A 20,778-nucleotide genomic window follows, 5' to 3' on the forward strand; every position below is an offset into this window, starting at 1 on the left:
ATTCATTAAAGAAACAACAAAATGAGGTAACTTTTTTCAAAAATTATAAATTTCAAAAACCTAATCTGGAAAACCGATGGAAAATTGGATAATATGTGTATAAACATTTCGATAGGAGATTTATTTACCTTTCATTTTCAATTAGAATATATATTTATATGGAGTCCACGGTTTTCAAAATATTATCGAAAAACTCAAAAATATAATTTTCTTCCCTCCCAATTCATGCTCACCTCCCAGTTATTCTTAGTATGTTCGAAACTGTTTGTACACTGTACCTCTTAACAGTTTCAAAAGATAGTCAAGCAAACCCAACATTTCTACTCAGTTATTTTACCAACTAACTACCACTAACGAAGTCTTAAATAAAAAAATTCTCGCATATTGCATGCACTTTACAAAATATTCGTTGACTGGGCTGAAATTAATAAAAGCAATCAAAACAAACAAAAATACAACTTTTTAACAAACTAACTTTTGTATTTAAGAATTACCCATACCGTCAAAACATTTCCAATAATTGTAGAGTCTACCATTTCAGGTTTCACATTAGCTGCTGTCAAGGCCGCCTTTGATGCTATCGTCTGAAGTTCAGTTATATGTACTTTGCTTAACTTACCACCAAAAGTACCAAATGGGGTTCGTTTAGCTCCAACAATGAAAACGCCTAAAAAAGACTTAATAATGTAATAATATCTCATGTTATGTTTTAATTAAATTGAAAGTGCTAGAAATACTACAAAAATATCTGAATAGATATTTTGACGAAATGAACTATTTAATACATTTTCAGAATAACTGAAACCATATTATTTCAAGTAAAAGAATTGTCAAACTATTTCTCACTGACAAACCAGAAAAAGTTATTTCAAATGAAGCAGACGTGTTTAATTAAGAATTACCATTTTTGTCAAGCAACAAATAAACAAGGATTTTCACTCGCCGTCTCTCTTGGAGCACACTTATAATTCAGTGAAGCGAGATACGATTTTCCATAATGAATAAGAATAAGAAATGAGTTTTTGGGAAAGAAAGTTTTTGGCTTTCTACTACTCCATCTGATACAAAAAAATGGATGAGAGAATCTTCCAAAAAAAGAAAGAAAGTAATCAATTTGAAAATAAGTAACTCATATAGAAGTATTTGTTTCGAAAGAATTTTTGTTTCTTTCCTGTAATTCAATGTTTATATGAAAGTAGCTGTTTCAGGAGGACTTTCTTTCAGTTTGTGTCTGAAAGTTACTTTTTTGCATGATCTACACATCCATGTATAGAGTTACTTATTTTCAAATTGATTACTTCCTTCCTTTTTTTGGAAGATTCTCTCATCCATTTTTTTGTATCAGATGGAGTAGTAGAAAGCCAAAAACTTTCTTTCCCAAAAATTAATCACTCCTAAAAATATAACCCTTTCAAATCAAATAAGATTCCACATGGCTGGGATTAAATCAAATAGGTGAATGAATGTCATTACGATGTCATCGATGACATAAGCAGATCAAGCTTATTCCGTGACATTCAAAATCGTAATTCATGAATGAAGTGTGTGTATTTTCTATAATGTTATCCAATTTGGTACTGAAGAGCTTTAGGGCAAGTGTCTTAAGGCGAAACACGGTGTATACCAGTTAGGGTGACAGTGTTCCATGTGAGTACAATTTATTAGCATTCATTCAAAGTAGAACTCATGTGAATGATATCTGATTCTTATTCCTCAACAAATGTTCGATATACAAACTGAATAGAGAAAAGTATCTTCTGTATAATTCAGTGTTCATATAGAAGTATTTGTTTCGAAAGAATTTTTTTCTTTCGTGTAATTCAATGTTTATATGAAAGTAGCTGTTTCAGGAGGACTTTCTTTCAGTTTATGTCTGAAAGTTACTTCTTTGCATGATCTACACATCCATGTATAAAGTTACTCATTTTCAAATTGATTACTTCCTTCCTTTTTTTGGAAGATTCTCTCATCCATTTTTTTGTATCAGATGGAGTAGTAGAAAGCCAAACTTTCTTTCCCAAAAATTAATCACTCCTAAAAATATAACCCTTTTCAAATCAAAGAAATGAGTGTTGTCCATCATTTTCAACCACTGTTGCAGATAGGGCATTTTCTTGCAGCTTGTGTCTGAGAGATACTTCCTTGCATCATCTAAACATTTTGGTATAGAGTTTTGAAATTGAGTGGTTTTTTCTTTTCTCTGGAAGCCTACATTTTTTGTACGAAGATAGAGAAGTAGAAAGCCAAAACCTTTCTCTCCCAAAAATTAATCTCACATGAAAATATAACCCTTTCAATTTAAACAAGATTCCTATGACTGTAGTTTATACAAATAAGCCAAAGAATGTTTTAGCGTACTGTCATCGATGACATGAGTAGATTCAACTCATTCGTGACATCAAATTGAAATTTTATGAATGAATTGAGTGCTTCATTTTAAAGTGTTAACCAGATTAGTGCTGAAGAGGCAATATGGAAATTGTTTTATTATATAAGTGAAATTTTACCCCCTTCATTTCCTCTTTCATCCTGTGAATGATGTCTGATTTAATACCGGTGTGTTTTCATCCATGTGTTTGGTGAAAGAGAGGCGAGCGCGCTATTCCGCCATAGGTCGTTTCACCGCAATTATTCACATGGCTAGCCATGGAAATTTTTACATTGATAGACTCATTGCTGGAAATGTACTGATGTGATTGGAAATGATTCAAATGATGGTGAAAATCCTTTTTTTTATGAAATGAACCGCATTTTATTGAAATTGTACAAACAACTGATAATAATAGAAGCAGAAAAATAATTCCAAAAGGAAATTCGTTGCTAGGAATATTATTTCTTTCAATTAATTAAATACACCCCGGACTACCATTAATTCAATTTTCTTTAGAAAAAATCATAACTCCTTGCAGAAACACATTGCTGGGAGTATTATTTCATGAAACCATCGAATTCAGCGAGCTTGTTAACCCCTGAAGGGCCGCTGATTTAGTCTCGCGAAAGAAAACCCCCGACTTCCCTTAATTCAATTTTCATAAAAAAAAAATCATAAGTCCTTGCAAAAACACATTGCTGGGAGTATTTTTTCATGAAACCATCGAATTTCGCAAGCTTGTTAACCCCAGAGGGGTCGCTGATTTGGTCTCACGAAAATACACCCCCTTCTACCCTTAACTCAATTTTCATTAAAAAAATCATAACTCCTTGCAGAAACATATTGCTGGGAAAATTTTTCCATGAAACCATCCAATTTGGCATGCTTATTAACCCCAGAAGGGTCGCTGATTTTGTCTCACGAAATTACACCCCCTTCTACCCCATTGAGGAAAATTCACCAATAAAATATCGTAATGCGAAAAACAAAAACTCAATTGGATGGTTTAACTACGACTTCATAATTATTATCCTTGAGGTTAACAAAATTCAGATGATTGAGTTAACCTATTTTTGTATATATGTATATTGTACGTGTTCATATTTAGTGCTGAATGTATTACTCCTTCTACATAGTTCTTTTTGTAATTGTAGAATCGGTGTTCTTCTTAAATTTCTGGAGGTTGTATGCCTAGGGAAACACCTTCCTAGGCAGTGAGTTCCAAAGCCTCGCTGTTCGATGGATTAACGAGTCTTTGAAGAGAGATGTTCTGCAGGTCTCCAAGGTGACCACAAAGGGGTGTGAAGATTGAACTTTATGGGTCAGTCTCGAAGAGACAGTTAAAGGAGGAACGGTTGTTGATATTTCACGAGAGCATCGCCCATGAAAATATCTATAAAATAGAGATATATCGGCAAATTTTCTACGGTGTTCCAGAGAAGTGAGCGAGTTCGTTAGAGAGGCATCACCGACGAACGGATTGCCCTTTTTTGTACAGAGTCCAATAGTTTCAGATATGGGAACAGTAGTCCAGGACAGGTCGAATCTGTGCCTTATAGATCATAAGCAGCTGACGAGAAGTGAAATAGCTCTTGGCACGAAACAGAAAACCAAGTTTTTGGGATACACTCTTGGCAATGGACCTTACGTGATCCTCCCAAGAAAGGTTATTGCTCATAGTAATGACAAGCATGGAAATGGATGACTTCAATGCTATGGTTACTCCTGACAAGATTATGCTTGCACAGTGGGATCAGCCCTTCTAGAGAAAAGACATGCCTGTGTCTTGTTTGCATTAAATTCTACCAGAATATTAGATCCCCATTCGAGAACTGTTGCCAAGTCCATATTTATGTTGTTAACATTTCTTCGTCGTTCAATTCTGGTCTCACAGGCTGATATAGGAGCCCTGGAAGAGAAAACGGTATGGAGGGTACTTAGCATCCGCGAAGCTGTGTACTGGGCACGAAGTTGCTTTTTTGAAGAATGTAGGTGCGTGTTAGGTGTTTTAAGAATTTTCCTGTTTTCAAAAAATGCATATTATTCCAAAAGGTTAAAATACCAAGTTTCAAATGTTTATGTTTTATCTAACCATATACTATAAAGTTGAATAGGACCTATCCTAATTTAGAACAATGCATATCTTTTGAAAGCAATCCCCGATGGATGTGGAGCGATATACTTATTTATTATAGACATAAAAAAAGTCTGCTTTAAAATGCAAAATTGTTGATGAAAGTTTTACACACTACATTATAATTTGATTTCTAGATATTTTTTTCCAGAAGAACTTATCTGCTCTCCTCGTCCGAATTTGTTGCTAATTCTTTACAATATGATATTTTATACCAAATACCATATTTTTAATGATAGGATATTACAGGGAAGTGAAATATATTATTTTATAGTAGTATACATAATTCCGTTTTTATTAACTTGTGATAAGAAATGAACTTTTTTTTCATTATATCAGATGCATGTAAAATTCATGAACACATATGTTACACTATCAGTATAATTCTTGAAGTAAATAGGCACTTGAATGGATTTCTTGGTTACTATACTATATCCATCCAACAAGGAGAGTATTCAAAACAAAGATAGACGCGTGATAGAAGCGTCAATACTAAATCTATTGGTTGAAATAAACACGCCTCCTTACGCTGGCTAATTAGAATCAACTGTAATCGACTGGCGGAATTCGCGCCACAGAGTCGGAGTGGTCAGTTATTTTAACGTCTAAGGTGATGTGTATATATACGGTATTTTAATGTTAAACATTTTTAAAATGTCAAGTAATGATACGTCTGAAGAAGCTGCTAACTTTTGCCCCTAAACTCATCCTGAAAACACATGAAAAAACTGCAGCTTAAAAAATAAAATTTTGGTCATTCCTAAGTGCGACTCTGTTTTGAAGCACTCCTTTTGTTGGATGGACAGAGTATAGGTAGTTATGAATGAACTTTCAATGTGTTTTCGCAAGGAGTTATGATTTTTTTTAATAAAAATGGAATTAAGGGTAGTCGGGGGTATTCTTCCGCGAGACTAAATCAGCGACCCTTCTGTGGTTAACAAGCTTGCTGAATTCCATGATTTCATGGAAAAATATTCCCAGCAATGTGTTTTTGCAAGGACTTATGATTTTTTTAATGAAAATTGAATTGGGGGTAGAAGGGGGTGTATTTTCGTGAAACAAAATCAGCGACCCCTCTGTGGTTAATAAGCTTGCGAAATTCGATGGTTTCATGAAAAAATACTCCCAGCAATGTGTTTTTGCAAGGACTTATGATTTTTTTTATGAAAAGTGAATTGAGGGTGGTTGGGGGTGTTCTTTCGCGAGACCAAATCAGCGACCCTTCTGAGGTTAATAAGCATGCCAAATTCGATGGTTTCATGAAAAAATATTCCCAGCAATATGTTTCTGCAAGGGGTTATGATTTTTTTTTATGAAACTAAACTAAACGAGACTAAATCAGCGGCCCTTCAGGGGTTAACAAGCTCGCTGAATTCGATGGTTTCATGAAATAATACTCCCAGCAATGTGTGTTTCTGCAAGGAGTTATGATTTTTTCTAATCAAAATTGAATCAAGGGTAGTCGGGGGTGTATTTAATTATTTGAAAGAAAAAATATTTCTAGCAACGAATTTCCTTTTGGAATTATTTTTCTACTTCTATTATTATCAGTTGTTTGTACAATTTCAATAAAATGCGGTTCATTTCATAAAAAAAAGGATTTTCATCATCATTTGAATCATTTCCAATCACATCAGTTCATTTCCAGCAATGAGTCTATCAATGTAAAAATTTCCATTTCTAGCCATGTTGCGGTGAAACGACCTATGGCGGAATAGCGCGCTCGCCTCTCTTTCACCAAACACATGGATGAAAACACATGGCCACCTTCACACTAGTTAATTTAATTCCATTATGAATGTTTAGAATATAAATAGAATAGAGAAAAGTTTTTTTGTGTAATTCAGTGTTCATATAAAAGTATTTGTTTCGAAAATATTTTTCTTGCATGTAATTCAATGTTCTTATCAGGCCCGTAGCGAAAAGAAATACCATGGGGAGGGAATCCAAATTTTCCCAACCCCGCCAGCAAAATTTCACAACTTTCGAAAAAATTTAAGCCGAGGGATCAGTTACTACTATAATATATCAATTTTCTTACTTAGCTATCCAAAGATTGGCTGAATGCTTATGCCCGTTAGGGTATGCAAAAAAAAAAATAAATTTTGGTAATTATAAAAATAATAATAGGAATTATTCTACTTTGGACCAAGGTCCTTGGTCTTCCACCATATCCACCATGTATAGGAATATTCAATACAAAAGAAAGGAAGCATCACTTAAATAATATTGTGCTTATTGTTTTCTGTTATTTTTTCTATCTTCACGGCCCGAAATTTTTCAACTTTTTCAAGTCGAGAAAACAGCGAAAAGTTGGGAATTTTGTAAAATTGTCACTTCAAAATTTGTGGACTGTTCAGAAATTAAACTTTTTTGAAGTTTTCAAACAACTCAGAATTTCAAAGTATGGGATCTCCAAGTTATGCATGTTTTGAAATCCCAACCTTCTCCCAGTTCTTTCCCTTTTCTTATTACCTCTCCCTTTTTTCTCAGATTTTTATTTTTTTAATTTTCATTCATTTTTCACTATTATTATTTTCTATCTTCACGGCCCAAAATTTCCCAACTTTTTCCCAACGTTTTCCCAAGTCAAAAAAGCAGGGGGGAGGTTCCCCCACTCCCCCATAGCGACGGCCCTGGTTCTTATGAAAGTAACTTTTGAGAGGGCTTTTCTTCCAGTTTGTGTCTGAAAGTTACTTCTTTGCATAATCTACACATCTTCGTATAGAATCAATTTTTTGAAAATGATTGCTTTCTTCCTTCATCTCCTACATTTTGTATACAGATGAAGAAGTAGAAAGCCAAAACCTTTCTTTCCCAAAATCTAATATCTAATAAAGATATACCCTTTTCAATTTAATCATCATTCTATGTTTGAAATATGAAGTTTCAATCAGTTTAATGATTTTTTTAAAATAGGTTGGGTAAAATTCAAAGTATCTCAAAATATCAAACTGTCTGACTGAATCCTCTTATTGAAATTGGATAACACCAAAAAAAAGTTATTTTGGAGGAAGCAAAAGGTTTTATGGTAAAAATTATTTTTTTTTTCGTCAATTCATGAACAAACAATTATTTTCACTTTCCATCTCTATTTTGGAGCACACTCATTCTTCAGGAGCCTGTAGTTTAAATAGGTATGATTTTCTATAATGCATCATTGTAAGTTCCAATCAGTTTTTTTTTAATTATGTTAAGTGAAATTCAATTTGTAGTAAACCCTGCATATACATAGAAACGATTCAAAATGAATAATTGATGTTTTGGATACAGCAGAAGTTATTTCATAAATCCACAATTTAAAAAAGTTCCTCTTGTGAACTCAAGGAATTCCCCTGTATCGAATACCATTTCATCACATACATTTTGTAAAATCTGAAGGATTATGTGATGATATCAGCTACTAAACAAAGAAATAGAGTATCTGAATAAATCAGTCACCAAACTATCCCTAACCTTTGCTGAGTAATAACTCTTCAAAATTTCTGTGTCGGCCATATTATTTTTTTTGCTTGAACCCTTTAATCGTATTTTCATATTATAGGAGTCCGTCATTTAGATTCAGAGTGACGTGTTTTTATTTTTCGTGTTTTGTTCGGCAAAAAAAAACTGCATAAAAAACTAGTCAGCCATATTGGATGTAAAATCGCGTCACTTAGCCATTTTACATTGAATAAATAAATAAATAAATAAATGTTCGTCAAAACTCAACGTGTACGATATAAAAACAGGCTTTCACGCCGGTGTCACTATTAAAGAGAACAAAATCCGGGCTCTTAGGCCGTGGACATCTTCAGTGGTACATGCGCTGAGACTTCAATATCATATCTATGTCCTCGCAGTCAATGCATATACCACTGAAGATGTTTGCCGCAGTTGCAGACGAATCGTTTGATATTACAAGTTACATTCGATCACGGCTTACCAGCTCGAATTTTGTTCTCTATAAAGGTGCGCACAAATTTCAGTTCAATCAGTTGAGAATAATTGCTTTAAATTCAGTTGCAAGTTTTGGCCAGAACAAATACAAACATTGCAAGTTGAATAGAGGCACAATGAGTAATTGATGTTTTGGATGGAGCAGATATATTTAAATACTATTTTCACGTTATTTTTTTAAGAAATAAAAAGCGTAAATCAAACGCAAGAAAACGGGTGAATTTTAATATGAATATTCCTAAGTTCTGGTGAAAACACCAAATGCTTGTCTCTCATGCGAGATCTTTGAATCTGTAGGTAGGTGGGTAAAATTATTTTTCCGTTAACCAGCTTTCGCCCACCTGTGAACGACAACTCCCAGAAGTCGAAAAGTGTGCTAGCTAAGGACTAACAAGGTCTTACATGTTAACGTGCGATTCCTAAGACGGGTTGCACGATAGGAAGTGGAAATACAAATTTTGTAGCTTTCCCTGAAGATGATAATAAATTTTATCGAAATCTTGGAATAACTTGTGTTATAAGAGTACACTTCCGTTCTGCTGATCACCCAAATTGGATGTCCAAGTTTTCTTATTAACTAGTCAGCAAAGACTGTCCTTCAACTGCTTCTTCGACCTGGGCGTGTGCAGTATTATGAAGATTACCCAATAACAAGCAACATCTTCTGGCACTCCTCAAACTGTTTGAGGAGTGCCAGAAGATGACAGTACTACCAACTGTCGAAAGCGCTCGCAGATAATTAATAGAAGATATAAAGCTTCAAATCCTTTTTGTAGAATTCAATATCGAAATACTCAAAATAAAGGAAAATTAGTTGCATCAATCAAAATATATATATATAATATATATATATATATATATATATATATATATATATTATATATATATATATATATATATATATATATATATATATATATATATATATATATATATATATATATACATGGTAAAATAGATTAACAGAGTCTCTCAGTCAAAAAATCAAAAATCAAACTCTGCTTTACTTTGCCAAGCTTTCGCTTCTAATGGGAAGCTTTTTCTAATGGGAAGCTTCTTTATATATATATATATATATATATATATATATATATAAGAAGTTCATACTGGAATCGAACTACTGGTGTAAAATTGTTAAAATTAACTTCAAATCTCCAATTTGGTTGATCGGATGTTTATATCATTCACCTTCTAGTTCTAATGCAACTTTTTTAGAAGATTTCGAGGATGTTTAGGATGTTTGCGAGAAGCTTATGTCATCTAACAATCGTTTTATTCTGGTAGGTGATTTTAGTTTAAACTTATTAGTAGAAAGTTTCTATACAAAAAAAATCAAGAATATTTTCACAACCTATGGTATAAATCAAACATTAACTGAACCTACTAGAAAGACACTAGATACACAATCATTATTTGGTTTTGACTAATAACGATAATATAATTTCAAATGTTCATTTAACGCCAAAAATTACTGACCACTCAATTATTTCTGTCAATTTCCTCTTTAGTCAATCTAACAAAGAAAACTCAATAAGAAAATACAGAAATCTTATGTTCAAATATTGTCAATAGTATTTCTCCCATACAAATAAGTAAGTTCAAAAACAATATTCCTTGGTTTGACAATGAAGTTTTTATCAAAATTAAGAAACGGGATGAAGCCTATAAAATATTTGTGACTACGGTGGGAGATGAAAATTTGAAAATAATTAGATGGGAAAATTTCAAAAAATTGAGAAACGATGTGGTTAACTCATTGAAAATAAAGAAAGTTCAGTATTATCATAACAAAATAGACAGATACAAGAATAATTCTTACTTGATGTGGAAAACCTTAAAAACCCTTGTTAATAGTAATGATCATACATTTCCTAACCTAATCCAATTTGAAGATGAAGGGGTAGTAAGTACTAAAAAAGGTGAACCTGACATGGCTGAAACTTTCAACCTATACTTTGTAAACGGCATCTAACATATAGTTCAAGGTATTGAGAATTCCGAACCATGGTTCAATTTGGATAATAATTTATATTTGCCCTTCAGCACCTTCAGATTGATTACCTTGAGAGAGTTGAATGATATAATTGGGTCATTAGATAATAAATGTATTGAAGAGGTTATATTAATTATAAAAATAAATTAAAAATATTAAATAAAATTAAAAAATAATAAATGTATTATCCATGAAATCTTGAATTCTAAAATGTTAAAGCAAGTATTTGAAACAGCTGGTCATGCAATCCTCAATTTAATCAATACATCACTCCAGAATGGTCAATTGCCCGAATTATTAAAAATAAGTACCATTATATCCATACCTAGAGTTACAAACACTATAAAAGCAAGTGAATTTAGACCTATTAATACCTTTCCGCCAATAGAGAAAGTTTTAGAAATAGCAGTATATAATCAATTATTAGAGTTTATTGACAAAAATCAAATCATGTTTAGCAATCTATCTGGTTTTCGAAAAAAAAAACATTCTTGTGAAACAGCACTATAGTTATCATTAACTAAATTTACTAATGAAACAGATAAAGGTAAATATGTTGTAGCTGTCTTTTTAGATTTTAAAAGGGCCTTTGAAACGATTGATAGAAGTATTTTGCTTCAGAAGCTGAGAAGATATGGGATTGAGCGGATGGTATATGAATGGATAAGTAATTATTTATCAAATAGGAAACAGAGAGTACGTGTGAACGATTATTTCTCATCATATATAACAAATCACACAGGAGTGTCACAAGGTAGTGTGCTTGGTCCCCTATTATTCATTCTGTATCTAAATGATATTCAATTATTTACAAACTGTGAGTTTATCAACTTATTTGCCTGTACTGGAGTAAATTGAGAAGAAACTGTTGGCAGAATGAATAAAGTTCTAGAGAAAGTAGAAAAATATCTGAAAACCAATAAAATGAAACTTAACGTTAAAAAAACAAAAGCAATGTTAATTACTACTAAATTCAAATATAATCAAAGAAATACAAACAACATAAATATAAAAATTGAAGATGAACGTATAGAAATAGTAACATCAGTGAAGTATTTGGGATTTCAACTTGATAGTTGCTTATCATTCAACGACCACTTCAAATATATTGAAAAAAAGATTGCAAAAAAATTATATTTTTTCTCAAGAATCGCCAATAACTTATCAACAGATACAAAAATTATGGTATATAAATCAATAATCCAACCCCATTTTGACTACTATGCATCTATTTTATTCTCTTTTAATTTGAACAAAGTGCAACAAATGCAAAAACTACAAAATCGAGGAATGAGAATAATTTTAAAATGTAATAGGTAGGTATACACCAATTTCTTCCATGCTATCTGCTCTACAATGGCTCTCAGTATCCAAAAGATTATTCTATTGTTCCATGGTTTTCATTTATGAAATATTAAATAAAATGACCCCACCATACTTGCTATCATTAATAACTTTCAATAAGGACATTCATCACCATTCTACTAGGCACAACAGTCACATTCATATAAAGAGAAAAAATACAAGAAATAGTATGAGCAGTTTATTTTTTAAAGGATTTGTCCAATTCAATGATTTTACCTGATTCAATTAAATCTACTCTATCATTAAAGATTGTCAATAGTGAACTGTTAAAATATATTCATGATGGAAATTGAAAAATTCCTTTTTGTTGAGTTAAAATTATGTATGTATATAAAATTGTATTATTTATATAAATTTTGTTGATTATATTATATTTTAAGTTAGCTAACCTGTATATTAGGGAATCCTAATTCAATAAATAAATTCAATATTTTGATCATTCCCATATTGATTTCAATTTAAGAGCCACCAGTAGACAGCTGTTTCAGCCTATTGGGCATCGTCAGTACCGGGCAGGCGGTCCTCGATTGAAGACAATATGTGAATAACCAAGAAAAGTACTTTATTTTCCAGCAGCTTGACTGCATTAACCTTTCTCGAACACTTCCGAATACTTAACAGTAATATCCAGATGATGACAAATGAGACTTTGTCGAAATGTCGGTGAGATTGAAGATAATAGCATATAACACAGATCAAAACCCGGAAACTAGTTCAGCATATTCCTATCTGTAAGAACTTCAGATTTAACATTTCAAACCTTTACGGGAAGAAGAGGTTAATCAAGAAACTCAGGTAAAAATCAACAACAATATTTATATAGTAGAAAGTAGAGGGTATAAGGACAGTCTACTTCCAAACACGAATCATTTTACCAGTATAGTAGGGAGCGGATCGAGTAAGGTTGACCGACTTCCAAACACTTAACAGTAATATCCAGATGATGACAAATGAGACTTTGTCAAAACGTCGATGAGATTGAAGATAATAGCACGTAACACGGATGTAGCCAATGTAGAAGGCATCGATTACGTAGTGCCAACGTGGTAGATGTCGGCGAATGGCTTTTACTGCTTCTCTTCTGGAGACTATATTTTTAACAAAACCAGTATCGAATTAATTTTCAAGTCAAATTTAAACCCTAAAGCCTTGATAATCTTGTGCAACCGTTGTGGCTGTAGGGAAAAACTTCAAATGCAATATGGGAATAATGGAAGGTTCGCAGAGTACTTGCTTCTACGCTTTGACCTGGCATATGTTTATGATAAAATCATCCCCTCTTATCTGTTTTTGGAAACGAATACCTCAATCGCTTCCCTGACAGTTTTGACTTTTTCAATGTTGAGAGGCAGCATGAGAAAAAGCTGGATATTCTCAGTAATGTGGTCTCCGACACAATGCATGCTCAACTTTAGTTGCCCCTCAAAGGTATCACTTATCCGTGTACTGGCAAGTTGGTCCTTTTGTTTACATATCCATTATTTTTTATCCTATAACCTTCCGCCCATCACTTGAAACATTGCCCATAGCATGTTCAACAGGAGGTTTTACATCTTCAGTGTAACACTTAAACAAATCCATTAATTCCAACATTTCATCATGAAAAATTGCAAAAATTCATATAAGTATTCTGGGAATTTTGAATCTTCCTTTAAATTTTGTGATATAATGGGGAAGAAGTAATAATTATCACCTCTGATTTATTTATTATCCAGAAAATAGTTATGAAAGTAATTTTTGAACTAAACTTTTGTCACCCATGTACGAAATTTTCAAGGAAGGCAAGTATTATCCTGACAATTATGCAATTTATATCCATAAAGTGTAGTAAGTATGCCTACTTAAAAATAAAAGCAGATTCTTGGAAGGTAGACCCTTGTCATAATTATCTTAGACACATTGTATCATGTTCTTTCCTTTTCACAAGTTATGGGAGACACACATATTCATTCAACACATTTATATTTTTCAATAAACTACCTCAAAAACTCTTAATTGAAAAAATATGTTAATGATCCCCTGATCATTTTAGAAACGTATTCCCTTCAGGAATATCTTGACAGTTTTTAAACATACATGCACAATTTGTGTAACATTTTATTTTGTATTTGTAGAGCATTTTCCGAAATATTTTATGATAATTATGATTAATTTTCAAATAGAAAAGTAAAAAATTCAACTCAGCATACTTAGGTATTTTATATGAGAGTATTGACCAGAATAGGACGGTAGTCTGGTGGGTTGACGTGGGTAGTCAGCACCACTCAGTCAATTGACCGATATTCGAACCGGTGGTTCGATCCACAAGTCCAGACGATCACTTTTCACTTGTCCAAGCCGTGTTAGGAATCATACGTTGAAAGGTAGAACCTCGTTAGTCCTCAGCTTGCACAAGTTTCGACTTTTTAGAGTTGTCTTTCATAAGGGGCAACAGCTGGTTAACGGAAAAACAGATTTCAACAGACAGACAGATAACATATTTTCTGATAATATAGGATAAAGTTCACTTGGAAATGGTTCAACAAACCGAAACCGGTGGTAAAAAATGAAAAACTTATTAGAAATCAGACAAAAGTTAGTTCAATATGAATTTCTACAAAATAAATATGTCATCAATAGAACAAATTATCTGATAATCCTTTTTCACATCACTTAGGTGAAATTCTTTAGGTATGAAGAGGAATTTTTATGAATGACTGATAAGAGATCTAGTCACCAATAAACATTGTTATTTAAAAAAAGTTTACCTTTCACAATCGAAGTCATCTTTGAGTATATAGCGTAGCCAAAATTTTGGATGCAAATAAGATGATTACGTGAAGAACCTACACTTTAGCAAACCCCAAGTGACCGATGAACGAGTAGATACTGAAGTTTCGTTATCACGGTTCAAAGTTCAGTTCATCATTTTCTTCAATTTTTATTTACTTTCGGTTCATTCATCACAATATAAGTGAGGTTAGGAGGGAAATATGAATGGAGATATTTGACTCCGACTCACTCATAAAAAGTTATTCTGAACTTATTCAGAAAATACACTATATGAGATTTCCACTTGAACGTTTACAAAACCGCGACACGTGTTTCGTTATAGAGTATCATCTTCGGGAATATTGAGATCCATATAATTGAAATACATCATAAAGAACAAGGATTCTTGATGCATCTTGACCGCTCTAATTGTAGGAAAAATTGCTTATTAAGGCAGATTCCACACGATAGTTATATTTCGACACAAGTTTTCAGCTACATATCATCATATCAATCTATATTGGCTTATCTATTCTTCAGACCAGCTATCGATTCAATGAAGGATCGTCGTTCTAGTGGAATTCATGAAAAAAATATTACATCTTGGTAATGACGATTGATAAGTCTTTACAGAACGACTTGACGTGGTATCCTAAAACACCTGATCCAATCCCCAAATTTCTACAAACGTATAATAAATTAAATCGTCTTTTCTCATAGAAACTTATTGTAATTAAGTGATTACCTTTCATTGGATAATTCATTAAAAATTTTATTAGCTCCCACCAGCGTTCTGATGGAGAAATTCCTAAAGAATGGATTTTTATGATATGAGTGTTAAAAGTGTGGTTTTATTTTGTGAGTGAAAAAGTTTGCGAAACGAAGGTGGCGTTACAAAAAAATGTTTTTTTGTATAATTATTCGTTATCTTGTTTAAGTCAGATTTATGGGCCTAAGGCCCCTTATCCTTTCGGCTATTTGACATTTTCTTGGGTTCCTGTGGCGTGGCGACAGGGGATTGCATGGTCGTCTGTCGTCTTCTTTTGGCTCTTTGCCCTGTGTGTAGAAGTCGCAGCGTATTTCTTTGGCTTTGTGGCCGTTTAGGCACTGTTTCTTGTTTTATTTTCCGGCAAGCATGGATTGCAGTACTGGAAACTTCACTAGAAGCGCCTGCAGCTGCCCTAAGGCCGTTGGGAGACCTTCGGGAGAGCTGCAGGCGTTCTCTGACGATGAGACGGCCCTCGCATACGAGACGTCGCTCCTGATTGAGTTTCTTCCGACAGGCCTTGGGTTTGTGGTCTGTCTGTTTTCGTTCGGCCTATCTGAGGCCCTTTTATTTTCAGGGAGTTCTAGACACCCATGGAAGCCCGCTGTGTGTTCTCCCTTACAGTTAAAGCATCGCAAGGGCGAGTTTTTAGGTCTGTTGCATTCCTGGGTCACGTGCAGTTTGGCACATCTAACGCAGGCTTTACAGTTGCGTTGCGTGTGACCGAACTTTTGGCATCTGTAACATTGCCCAGCTCGGTTTCTCGGCTTTTGTGTTTCGGCGCTTATACGCACGTTTTGAATTTCGGTTATCTCATATATTTTGTTTTGGCTCCTTGGAACTAAAACAAGCACGAACGGTATTGGTACCTTGTTAGCTTTACTCAGGCGGGCTACGGAAAGGATCTCAAATCCTTTGCCCTGGAGTTCAGTCTTAATGTCTTCACACTCTATGGATTCCGGGACCCTGCGAAAAACTACTTTCGAAAAACTACTACCGCTTTTCATTGTATAGGTGTGGTAGGGTATTTTCTCTTGATCGAGGATCCGAGTAATTCTCCTATAATCATCTGAATTTTTAAGGTGGACTTTAATTCCATCTGTTGTGTTCACCGCCCACAATATGGAGATGTTTTGCGCAGCAAAAAGCTTTCCACTTCTCTTTTGCGCGGATGGTTATGGGTGGAGGTTTATCCGCTTTTTTGCGTGTTTTTGCCCGGTAATTTTTCGAAGCGTCTGTTACTAGTTCTTCGTCGCCTACTTCCATTGAGTCAGGTGGCGGGACTTCTGTTTCATCTATATTTGCCGACTCAGTTTTCTGAGTGGGCTTTTGAATTTGATCTTCCAGTGCCACGCCCGGCTTTTGTGATAAGGCGGGTGTAGTTTTATTTAGTCTGGGAAAAACCGGGTTTTAACTGTTTGATTTGTTGAGCCGTTTCTGGCTCTTTTTTCCTCTTTTTTGGGGCCTTTGTCGCTTGGCTTTCTTTGCCCGACATAATATCGTCGCTGTCCAGATCGCTGATGTCAGAGTCGGAGTCGATAAGACGATGAATTAGAGGTTTTTTGTTTCTCAAATTCAAGTCCATTCTAATTACAAAGAATTTATATGCTTCCACTAGTTCGGTACTACTTATTTCATAGTATTCTATAATAGTTGATATTATAGCCAGACCTGCTTCTTTTGGCTTTTTACGAACTTTCGTAAAATTGAAAATCGTTTCTATAACTTGTTCCATCTCGAAAGATTAATGCTACACTTCGAAATGAGCACAACGAAAATTAGTTTTGTATAATTGTCATTAAAAGCGACATTTGTAATGGTTGTCAAGAGTATTAAAAGATATTATGTTTACAAAGTAGCGTGTTAAAAATATTTTCAACACTAGTGTTTTTTGACCAAATAGCAATAAACAAAACATGGTTATTCAATTTTCAAGGAAGTTTTATTATTAACAATAGATATACCTAGATACAAATAAATTCTGTTACAAGTGTATCATATACATTAAATACCAGCAAGAACTTTAAATGTGACTTTAAACAAAACACGTGAGCTGTAAATAAGATTTCTAGAAACCCTGGTGTTGGCAACGCTTAGATTTTGTTTTGAACTTTTTGAAGAAACCACCTGTTGCTGTTAACTATACTTACGAGAGTTTTCCCAAGATGGCGCTATTCTGAATAGTTCGAGTACCCGCTGAGTCAGTCAAATTAATTATGATCTGTCATTGTCGAAAAGAATTTTTGACAATGACAATTGTCAAAAAGAATTTTTGACAATGACAATGAGGGTGACAGCGTTCCATGTAAGTGCAATTCATTACCATTCTTTCAAAGTAGAACTCATGTGAACAACGAATGTTTGAAATACAAACTGAGTAGAGAAAAGTATCTTATGTATAATTCAGTATTCATATAGTATTTGTTTCGAAAGATTTTTTTTCTTTCGTGTAATTCAATGTTTATATGAAAGTAGCTGTTTCAGGAGGACTTTCTTTCAGTTTGTGTCTGAAAGTTACTTCTTTGTATGATCTACACATCCATCTATAGAGTTACTTATTTTCAAATTGATTACTTCCTTCCTTTCTTTGGAAAATTCCCTCATTCCCCTTTTTTTGTATCAAGATGGAGTAGTAGAAAGCCAAAAACTTTCTTTCCAAAGAGTTTTCAAGTTTTAGTATTTTGAAATTGATATTTTTTGTCATCCCAATCTTTACATTGTTCGTATTTTTTATTATAGTTTTCGTTCGTTAGTTCTCTGGTATTTTAGTTCGGTTACATTTTTCAGTAGTAATAAGGAATAGTTTTATATAGTGTACCTATAAGGATACGTTTTGTAAAATGGGACAATTCTGTATTTTGTGTGGAAAATGTAAAAATTCGAGTAATCATCTGTATTCAGTGCCAAAGGTAAACGAAACATTTTATAATTACTGTCAATCCAGCAAGGATAAAGTATATGTTTGTTTCAGCCTACACCAAAAACAAACTTCATATTTTGAATAATCCTTCACCCTTTCAAATCCACCTTCTGCTACTTTCTTAATCATAATATCAAATTGAAAATAAACATTCACTTGTGCTTTTTTTAATTTTTTTTTTTAATACAACTTATTACCTAGTTGCAAGAAAAGTCTACTCATAGAGTCATATATAGGTACCTACAGATGAATATTACAGTATGCAGATAGATTTATTGCATTTCTACAGAATTATTATGAGAAGTAAGTAAGTTTACACTTACATAAAATTTAACATCCATCTGAAATATCATGAAATTAATATCAGCATAAAATTTAAAACAAATAAAAAATTAAATCTATACCTATCAACAATTATTAAATCATAGATTAAGTTTGAAAATCACTGACTGAGTAGGGCTCCATGTCAAACAAATAGTTCCCCAATCCTAACAGAATGTTGTATGTTTTTGAAATCCTGTGGAAAATTATTGTAGAACGCGAGGGTGTTGTTGTACTGTACTGTGGACTTGTATAAAAAAAAATTATTGGGTGGTTAAAAGACTACTCATGTTTGATGAGAAACCTAATGTTCTCTTAAATATATACTTGTAGGAATTGTTAGCATATAGAATTCCAAGCAACCATTGCAACCAACAAACCAAGCAATTCCTTGTTCTCAATTGGTGATTTGAATGGTTTTATTTGTGCATTGTACCTGATCAAAATCTGTAATTTATAGGATGAAAACAAGAGAAAATAGTGGATGAATGCTGTCAGGAAATTATCTGCCTGATGATGCTTTCATTTGCTCAAAGCATTTTCCCATCCATTTCATTGGTGAGAAAAAGGGTACCATCATGCATGTGAGTATTCAGTTTCTACAGCACTACATATGAATCCTATCAAAGATTTGTATACTTTTTCAAGGTGCTCTTATAGAGAAGTACTTAATTGTACGTACCTATTTCAAGAAAACATGTACCATTTCCAGAATCAGTTTTCTAATAATTTCTGTAGTTGGAAAGTATTCGTTGAATAAGATATCAAAAGCAAATTTGATCACATACAAATCAAGAGAGAACACTTGGTGTTATCAAAATGATAAATATCAAATTATTCATATATGAAATAACCCCTTCTAGTGTTACCTATCTCTAAAAAAAAGTTCTTTTCAACCGGCGGTTCTCTAACGGAAGTTCACAGTTGAAAACAAACACTCTATGCCATTCATTTCTCTGGAAGATAAAAGATTGTTGTTTTCGGTTCAACTCAAGCATATCAATGTCCTTCTACAAATTTTACGTAAGGCTCATAACGGTAAGTTATTGGTAACATAATATGAGAAGAGATATTTATGTCATCATTATTTAATTGAATCATGTTGAAAAAGGGATATGTCAAAAATTGTCCGAATGTGTGGAGTTTAGTTATAAAATTTAATATTATTTTTCATTCCAATGATCGCAACTGCTGTTTTGTTCAATATTTTACATCATATTTGCCCTTGATATCTATCATGAAAATACATCATTATTCAATACGGGCTAATAGGTGCTAATATCATTCTATAAATAAAAGGTGTATAAAAAAAAGGTGCCAAATGCCTGATTCACAGAAAATTAACTTCATCAACTCCACCCTGTATTTCCTAATATTTCATATTTGTCAATATCTGTTTAAACGTACTGCTTACACATGGAAATAATAAATATGGTATTATTATTATAAACAGCCTCTTCTGAGAACATAATCAGAAAGAGGTGTATCTTTTAGAATCTTTCTTGTGAGACGGTTCTAATGAAATGCCAGTAGGAACTAAAAAAAATTAATAGAAAAGTTGTTATCGAACAAAGGGTTATATGTTGGTATACATGCTAAGAATCGCACGTTGAAAGGTTATATTTCGTTAATCCTTATTCGCACAAGTTTCGACTTCTGAGGGCTGCGGTTCGTAGGGGAACGACAGCTGGTTAACGGAAAAACCAATTTTAACCAATACCATTTTAGTTTTTTGTTCATGTTTATTTACAGGAATCTCAATTTATTCATTTGTTTATAGGTGAACCCCAATTTAGTTATTTTCATGTCTCAACATTTTAGATATAGGAGAATGATACCCATATTAGTTAAGTGATATGGTATAATAAATAGCTTTATTTGTCTAATGGACCTCTATGGAACATTGAAAGTTATAAGGGAGAGAATTTCTGGGCAATCAAATATATCAGATGTAATTTTGAATAAATAAACTAATGATTTAGTGTAACTTCGATTCTGAAATCTGTATATAATATTTCAAAAATCGAATTGAATGTATGAACCCATCCTGCCTAATTTCGTAATAGTTAGTTTCCTGGCTTTTCCCTGGTCATTTTCGGTAAAAATATTCGACTGCAACTGAGACAGTTATATTCAGTTGCGTTGATGAAGTAATCTTACAGAATAAAGTTGATACTGAAATTAGTTTCAATGAATATGTCGCGAAAAGAACTTCGTC

The 20,778-nt window shown here is 33.1% G+C and overlaps 1 protein-coding gene across 2 annotated transcripts in view; it reads right to left on the bottom strand.

Annotated features, from left to right (window-relative positions):
- The window catches only part of LOC111504790 (3-ketoacyl-CoA thiolase, mitochondrial), a 123,142-nt gene extending 108,418 nt beyond the window's left edge, over positions 1-14,724 (bottom strand). For both annotated transcript variants that reach the window (XR_012468280.1, XM_074186070.1), the window contains exons 1-2: positions 14,550-14,724; positions 501-667 (exon numbers count right to left, since the gene is read on the bottom strand). Coding sequence is in view for 1 of the 2 variants with exons in the window: in XM_074186070.1 (XP_074042171.1) it covers positions 501-667; positions 14,550-14,568 (186 nt within the window). In the remaining variant the exon portion in view is untranslated. The remainder of the gene's footprint in view (positions 1-500; positions 668-14,549) is intronic.
- Between the last annotated feature and the right edge of the window lie 6,054 nt (positions 14,725-20,778).

This window comes from Leptinotarsa decemlineata, unplaced genomic scaffold (genome assembly GCF_025532065.1).
Source record: "Leptinotarsa decemlineata unplaced genomic scaffold, Ldec_3_MD MMD2_tig00078422_RagTag_RagTag, whole genome shotgun sequence".
In the NCBI taxonomy this organism is placed as follows: Eukaryota; Metazoa; Arthropoda; class Insecta; order Coleoptera; family Chrysomelidae; genus Leptinotarsa; species Leptinotarsa decemlineata.